This window comes from Durio zibethinus, chromosome 4, assembly GCF_047325235.1.
Source record: "Durio zibethinus cultivar Kanyao isolate XHJ-2024 chromosome 4, ASM4732523v1, whole genome shotgun sequence".
Lineage (NCBI taxonomy): Eukaryota > Viridiplantae > Streptophyta > Magnoliopsida > Malvales > Malvaceae > Durio > Durio zibethinus.
The window spans coordinates 11,819,684-11,827,889 of NC_143165.1; the positions used below are offsets into that span (position 1 = coordinate 11,819,684).

Consider the following 8,206-nt stretch of genomic DNA (forward strand, 5'->3'; position numbering starts at 1 on the left):
TACTTCCTAACATTCAAAACAATATTTTTCTTTAAAAAGTATTCTTTGAGCACACTTCCAAGAAATGTTTTCCATGAAAAATTTTTCATTCATCATTCTTTAAAAAATGATTCTCATACATCACTCTAAAAAGCTTTTCTCGTTTTTTAAAAAAAAAAATCTCAATTTGCTAGCACATCACTTTAAGAAACGGTTCACAAGCAAAACTATTCTTTTAAAAAAGGCGATTCAAGTTGTCATGCAGCTTTTCAATAATATTATTCATTTTTTTAATTCTTTGCATGAAAGATTCCTTTGTTAATTTAAAAAACAGAACTTTTATGCAAAGGAATACTCTATAAAAAAATGAAGTTCTAAGTGAGTTCAATTTTTTGAAATTTTTAAATATACATTTTAGCAATTTTATTTTAATTTTTTAAAAAATAAAAAAGTAAAAAAATTTCCTGGCCGATAGGACACTAAAGGTTGCTATATATACTCTTGATAAAATTAAACTTTTCATATTTCACTTTTATTAGTTTCTCTCACTTTGATTTTAGTATTTATTACAAACACATTTCCTACTTATTTTTAATAGTTTCTTTGACTTTGACTCTAATGTTTGACAGATAAAAATTTACTTGCAACAACAATTGGAAAGCAAACAAAATGAACGTGAAACATGACAAAAATAAAAAAAATGGTTAACAAATGAGTATGACCCATCCTCTTTCTAACCTTTGTGCATAAGGTAGGCCTTTGCGCGTAAGGTAAGACATTGCACCTGAACAATTTTTTTTATAATATTTGCTAAAAATATTAGCTATCTTGATTTATTCTAGAAAAATAAAACTGATGTTCATTACTTGTTCTCCTACGGAATACTTGATTTTATTTTACAATACTTGTTTTCTTATTTTTAGAAAAGTATTCTTTTGACTTACTTTTTTTATTTTTAAAAAAATATTTTCATTACTTGTTTTACTAGTTTTAGGAAAATATTCATTTTACTTGTTCTCCTATTTTAAAAAAAAAACGTTCTCATTACTTATTTTTATATTTTTAAAAAAAGCATTTCTATTAATTATTTTTCTATTTTTTAGGAAAAGATTTTCATTACTTATTCTATTAGTTTTTTTGGGAAAAAACTTCCATTACTTGCTTTACAATTTTTTTAGGAAAATACTTACATTACTTATTTTCATATTTATTAAATTGTTCCTTTTGATAGTTATTTTATTTTTTAGGAAAATACTTTCATTAGTTGTTTCTTTTGATTTTTTTTTTCTTATTTTTTAGGAAAACACTCTTATTATTTGTTCTTTTTTATAATTCTATTTTTTTTTAGGGAAATGCTCTCATGAGTTTGATTAGGATATTAGAATCTTATAAATCCCAACCTTTACAAAAGAATTTCTACAACATGTAGGAATATGCTTCAATCTTATTAATATCAAGTCGACAAGCTGCTTAGGATTTAAATGGAAAATTTTTATAAATTTTTATATAATCTGTTGTTCTTCTCTCTCCATATGTAAAAAGATAAGCATTCAAAATAATGTTTAAAGTAATGAAAATCAAGGATTTCTTGTAGCTTTCTTACGGTCCATCTCTAAAAACCCATTTTTTGTTGACAAAACAAGTTGCTTTTTAAAACTATGTTTGATTATTTCAGCTATTTAGAGCATTGGTTAAGCAAGTATCAAAGAAGTTGAGCAAGTTATCTCATAGAAAAATTCTAACATAAATAGATTTTGGCTTGCTTTACCAACCATCAAATATCTTTTCTAATAGCCTATCAAAGATTTACATACAAATCACCGGATGGTTGGCTAAAGTGATAAAAAAAAAAGTGTGCTATCTTTATTGTTTGGATTCGAATATGCTGGGAATCTATGGGAACGTAATTTCACATAAATTTACTCGGCTTGATGTAAATAAACCTACTTGAATTGACTTGGAGAGAGGATATACCAGATGAAACCCAATAATCCTCGGCTATTAAGTTAAAAAAAAAAATTTATATACAAATAGATAAAGTTTAATACCCAAATAAACTCTTAAACTTTACTTCAAAATGCAAACAAGTCATTGATCTTTTATTACATAAAATTAAGACTGCAAATTTTTATTTATTGTAAATATACTTGTTAAATCTTAAAATTAGATGAATAAATCCAATTGATTGATTTTTTTTAAATAGTATTCTCTTAAATATTTCTTATATATATATATATATATATATATATAAGAAACACAATTGGCTACTAAAACACTATTAAACATAAATACTACAACCAATCTTTATATATGTCAATCTTTTTTTTTACAAATAAGATCGTAGTTTAAAAATAAGAAAATAATTGTAAGTGTTAAAATTTAAATTTTAAACTTGTTAAACGTCATCTTTTTAAAATAGCTACATAAATAAACTATACTATACTCTCTTTTTTTTCCAACAACCATTTTTATCCATCTGGTGACTATGCTTGACAATGGATTAAGAAATTGTAAATTTATTGCAAATCCAAACTCTCAATATAATTTATTTCGTTCAGTCATGTTTAGCTATATATTCATTTTGAAATCTTTAATTTGTTGTATATATTTTAAATATATTTTTTTATCAATATTTTTTCTATTTCAGTTTGTAAACAACCATCTATCAATTAAAAAATCTCTCATCTTTTTAACTTTTATTTTAACCAACAAAATTGTTTTAGCCTACGAAATTATCAGAACTTATTGAATTTTTTGATCTATCAAAGACCACTTTATTCTAGTTTATGAGCTATAGTAGTTTTATGCAAACGTTTTTTAGATTTTTTTTTTTTATTCGAAGCGGCCAAATACTAAACTTTAATTGTTAAAATTAAAATTTTAATGTTCTATTAATAATTTTTATACTTGAGATTATCAAATGTTAAAACCTGATTATTAAAATTAAATATTAAATATTTTTACTAATAAATAGACTTGATAAATTTAAAAACATTTGATGATATAATACAAAAAAATATATAAAATTTATATAATTTAAAATTTTAATAAAAATTATATATATTTAATAAAAATTAAAAAATAAATTTCATGTTTGACGTTTTAATTTTTATATTTTATATATTTAATATTAATAATTAAATATAAATATACAAATTATCAAATTTATTAATAAATCACATTACTATTATTATAGTGCTGTTGATATATTACAAATGGATTAATATCTTGAATAGTTAATGCATGTGACATTAATTTCCGTACAATCAAGGTTTAAAAAATCATTAATTTCAGTTTTATTTACTTATTTATTGTGAAAAGCCAAGAAACGGTAAGTAACGGTTTCAATAACAGATTCTGGTGAGAATCAATTAAAGCACATAAAAATATCAGGGAGCTGAATCAACGAGGGGAACCTATCCATTAGTAGATAAAACCCATTAATGCATTTAAATGACCACCACTTGCTCCATCCTAAGCAGGATTGTCCGTACTCCCAACTCCATCGACTCAAGTTTTGCAGCACCTGATATGAAAATTTATTAAAACTCGTTAATGTATTTTTATAATATTTTATATAAAAATTATGTGTAATAATTTATATTTAATGTAAAAATATAAAATATTTTTTTTTAATTTTTTAATTTTATGCATGATTTTTGATAAAATTTTGAGTTATATCAATTCTTTTTTATATCAAGATGTTTTAGATTGCCAAGTTTTATTAAAACCACGATCTTTACTTTAGCACATGGTTTCTCTGAGATTTTCCTATAATCTGCTTAACCTGTTATTGGTACCCATTGCCTTTTTTAAGGCAACTGACAAGCCAAAGAAATCCCTTTATTACATGTAATCTACTGGTTTAAACATTGGTAGAAATTTGGCTATGGCCAACCAATGTCTCTATTTCCAGTTGACTATGGTTTGCAGACAACTTGCCAGGGTTCTTCCTCTAATGCCCAATTGGATTTAACCCAAATTCAGTCTTCAGTCTTCCGTCTACAGTCATTGGTCTGTAGCCAAAAGTTTTGACTAGTGAGAATTGGATGACTTAAATCAGCATTCAATATAGAATGCAGATACACACAACCTTTTTTTTTTTCTCATTTTTTGGGCTCATGTTGGAACTTGAACATCCCACTTACCTTTATTTTATTGTTATTTTTATTAATTTCATTAGGTATATTTTAACCTCTCTTATTGTCTTCACATGTTTTTCAAATTGGGTTAACATGTGATTTACCTATGGAATAATATTATTTTTCACGATTTGATATTTATAAAAATATTCATGATTAAGTATTTGATAAAAGAGAAAAAATTAAGAAAATAAAAAAATAAATTAAAATTTTAGTGTTCGATTTGATTTGAATCAAGTTTTATTTATTTGATTTGGATTAAATTTAAATATTAAGTATATATATTAAGTTTAAATTAAAAAATAAAAAATAAAAAAAAAATGAATCAAACCAAATTATATATTTTTATTAATTTTTATATATTTTTTTAATTTTATAAAATAAAACTAATAATTGTATATCAAAATCTATTTAAAGATTAAAATTTTATATTAAATTAATACATAAAAAACAAAAAATTAAATTTCAAAAACTAATAAAATTGAATTCAATTTGAATCGAATCAGATTATATAAAGTTTAGTCCATATTGGATTCTAAAAATTCATAATATTATATAATATTTAAAAAATTAAATCGAATTCAATCTGATTCAAACCATTATCACTTCTAGTATTCGAAATTTGTTTTTATAAAGTATTTTGCTTCATACACTAGTTCTATTAATGGTAAGCTATCATGGTAAAAAAAATAATAAATAATATCATAACATGTGACACATTTTTATTGATTAATATTTATCAAGTCAACAGTTTAATTATTGATGTAAGTTACTTAACTGAAACAAAATCCGGATACATAATCATAAATTTTTTTATAGGTATCATATCATTAAAAATAATATATTAACTCTTTCAAATTATGGATTTTGGTATATTGTCCACAAACTAAATCTTGTCCTCATTAAAAGCAACTTTAGGCATCAAAGGCAAAAGAGTAGGTAAGCCTTCTAATTTCTCGTGACCAAAACATGCAAATGATGGAAACTCTTCTACAAAACCACAAATTTATTGTGATTTTGGGTCTTCTCACCTAATGCCATTAATATTTTGTTTTAAAGAAGTTTTAGCTTCTAACCTCTTGTGTACTAGGGTGTTTCATTATGTAATTATAGCATGAAACGCAATAAGAAATTGAATTAATGAAAATATATCATCAAAATCATAAATAACATCCATGATTGATAATCATGACAACGTTAATTCCTTGATTATTTAGCATGTTCTTTTTTCATTAAAAAAAAGGTTTAGCATTATTTTTTATTAAAAAATGATTAAAATTTTTGCTAATAGTGTTTAAGGACACTTATTAAAATTAGATAAGATACTATTTATAATGATATTTTTATTAATTTTAATGTTAAATTTTTTAGATTTAATAAATAATCTAACCATTTAACTCTATTACTTTTAATGATTTAAAGTTTATAAAAAAAATTATGATTAAAAATCTAAACTTTATTTTTGTCGAGCGTTTTGTGCTATTAATTAACACTATTAATTAAAATATTGATGTGATAAATATTAAAAAACAAAGATATATCACGTGTTATGATATAATTGTTTTCTTTATTACATTAACTTATCATTAATAGAATTAATGTATAAAATGAAATTGACAAAAACAAAATTCGGATAACTAATCATAATTTTTTTATATATATCAAATCATAGAAAATAGCAAGTTCATAAATTAAATCACACATTAATTCAATTATTAACCATAACAAAATTCAATAACTAGTAGGCCCATTTATCAATTATAGAGGGCAGCTCAAATTAAAGCTTTTTTCTTTCATTTTTCTAGTGTCATTTCATTTCCTTTGAGAATCTAAAATCCGTTGCTAATTTGTGCATGCTTAAGTCTAGCTTTGGTCCTTAGCCTCATAAATGCCGCCCTGCATTTCTTGACTCTATAAATGCTTGTATTTACATCACAAACTTCCCCACTCTTTTTACAACCAACCCTCCCTTTTGTTTCTAACCATTCAAGCGACGTTTTCACTCTTCTTCCTTCTCTGTCCCCTTTTTAGATCTTTTCCAATGCTAAAGGAGTGGTTTCCAGGCATACCTGAGGTGGTTTTTAGGTGTGGAGAAGCAGTTTCTTGTTGGGTTTTTGCTGCGATGAGAGATCTTGGAATTGGGTTCTTGATTAGCATGTTGAAGAGAACTGTGCTTGCTGCTTTCACCTGCATTTTTGCATTGGGTATGTTTTCTATGATCAAATTTCTGTTCAACAGTACTATATGTTTCCTTGAGTTTTTCAGCTGCTTGGGTTCATCAATAAAGTCACCAGCACTTCAGTTTTTACATTTTTGGGTAATTGAAACCGTGGATTTGAATCCTGATCACTGGCAACACTTCAGTTTTGTACATTCTTTTGGAATTTGAAATTGTAGATTTGGAGCTGATCACTTAAATTAAAAGTCATTTCAGTTATACCTACCTATTTTCTTAGCATCAAAACAAAAGATACCAATTTCATGATTGAAATCTCTGTTTCAACTAGAAATCCTGTAGCATTCTTAGTTTCTTCTAGATGGCTAATTAATACATTAGTAATTTTTGCAGATTGTTAGTTACATCTTGGAATACTCACTTACATCAAAATATTAATGTAGAGTTGTACCATTGATCTTGGCCTATGGAGCAGATTCTATTTGTTGACTTTTTTTTTCCATGAAAATAAATCCATAGACAAAGTGAACTGTAGTTTTGCTCACGGCCTATCCTGGCTAATTGTCTCTAATAATGGGAAAGTTTGTGCAAAGTTTCTAGCTTCCATCTGTTTGAACTCAAACTTGTTTGGTTTTTTAGGAGGTGCAATAGTTGGAACCGTTGTAGGAGCAATGAAAGGCCAGACAACAGAAACTGGGTTTTTAAGGGGAGCTGGAATTGGTGCTGTTGCAGGTGCTATCACAGCTGTTCAATTGCTGGAATCGTTGGCTGATGGAGAGTCATTGTCCAAGGTACAGTAGCATTTGCTGATGAAATCTGAGATATAACTTCCAGATTTACCACATTTGAGCATTGCATTAATTTCATCCTTCACTAGTGACATTCAAGTGGAAAATTGCTTGTTAGTTTCATATTCTGACCTGTATGAAAGAGTACATAGGACCCTTATTTATTTACAAAAGACTTTCAGTCTTTCATTGATTAAAGAAAGAATCTCATAAGATATGGTAATCATAGATATCATAATCTAATAGTACATTTGATTACGTAATTATAGAATATTACCTTTAACAATTGCATTTTTAGCTACGCATCTGGTGTAATGTACATGGAAAAACTTGTTAATTCCTTGTTTAATTTTCTGTTTTACAGGTAGCCTTATTAGTTAGCTTAGTAAATGGTAAGGTCTTCATCGAATGGGTAAGTCCAGCAGTGCTGAAAGCTTATCAATGGCAAGTAAGTAAAATTCTCAGTAGCCAAACAAAAATTATAGGTTTTTTTAAGCATTGGGATTTTGGTTCACTTTATATCTAATGTGGAACCTGATGAAATTTCAGATGAACTCACTAGAATCGACGTACAGAGAAATCTCAGACATATATGATGTAAATGGAGCAAGGGGTCTGTCCAGATGTTGCATTCAAAAGCTTCCAGTGCATGAATTTCATTCCAGTGAGATGATCAGGGAGGAATCTTCTTGTTCAATTTGCTTACGAGTAAGAACAATGACTTATGATCAAGGTTTCAAGAAGATCAAAAACAATGAGAAAACATGCTTTTTTAATCAGATTACAGTTCAAATGAGATGTTTCTATATGTTTATAGGGGCTTAAGGATGGAGAAATTGCAAGAAATCTTCCCAAATGTGGCCACATCTTCCATTTAAACTGCATAGATGAATGGCTAAGCCGGCAAGGCACTTGTCCCATGTGTAGAGAACATGTTTTTAATGATGCTGAGGAATTGTAAATCATCAAACTTTTAATTCACCAAAAAAAAAAAAAAAAAACAAAGCTGGTGAGTGGTTTCTGAATGGTGCCAATGCACAATTTGAAAGGAAAATGAATGATGGAATGTGATGCAAAAAGAAACTGTTGTATATATAGACCATTGCAAGGTTTCCTAGCAA

The 8,206-nt window shown here is 26.4% G+C and overlaps 1 protein-coding gene across 1 annotated transcript; it reads left to right on the top strand.

The window, feature by feature from the left end:
* Window positions 1-5,924: 5,924 nt before the first annotated feature.
* On the top strand, window positions 5,925-8,206 carry LOC111288282 (NEP1-interacting protein 1-like). Its single transcript, XM_022879102.2, has 5 exons — window positions 5,925-6,325; window positions 6,937-7,088; window positions 7,450-7,533; window positions 7,635-7,793; window positions 7,903-8,206. Exons 1-5 carry the CDS (start codon window positions 6,163-6,165, stop codon window positions 8,044-8,046), a joined length of 702 nt encoding a protein of 233 aa, XP_022734837.2. The 5' UTR covers window positions 5,925-6,162; the 3' UTR covers window positions 8,047-8,206.

Bases quoted from the DNA above. Each gene is read 5' to 3' on its own strand.
- LOC111288282 (XM_022879102.2), top strand. From the start codon at position 6,163: ATGCTAAAGGAGTGGTTTCCAGGCATACCTGAGGTGGTTTTTAGGTGT. The intron at 7,534-7,634 runs GTAAGTAAAATT...ATGAAATTTCAG, and splicing joins TGAAAGCTTATCAATGGCAA to ATGAACTCACTAGAATCGAC. The intron at 7,794-7,902 runs GTAAGAACAATG...ATATGTTTATAG, and splicing joins CTTGTTCAATTTGCTTACGA to GGGCTTAAGGATGGAGAAAT.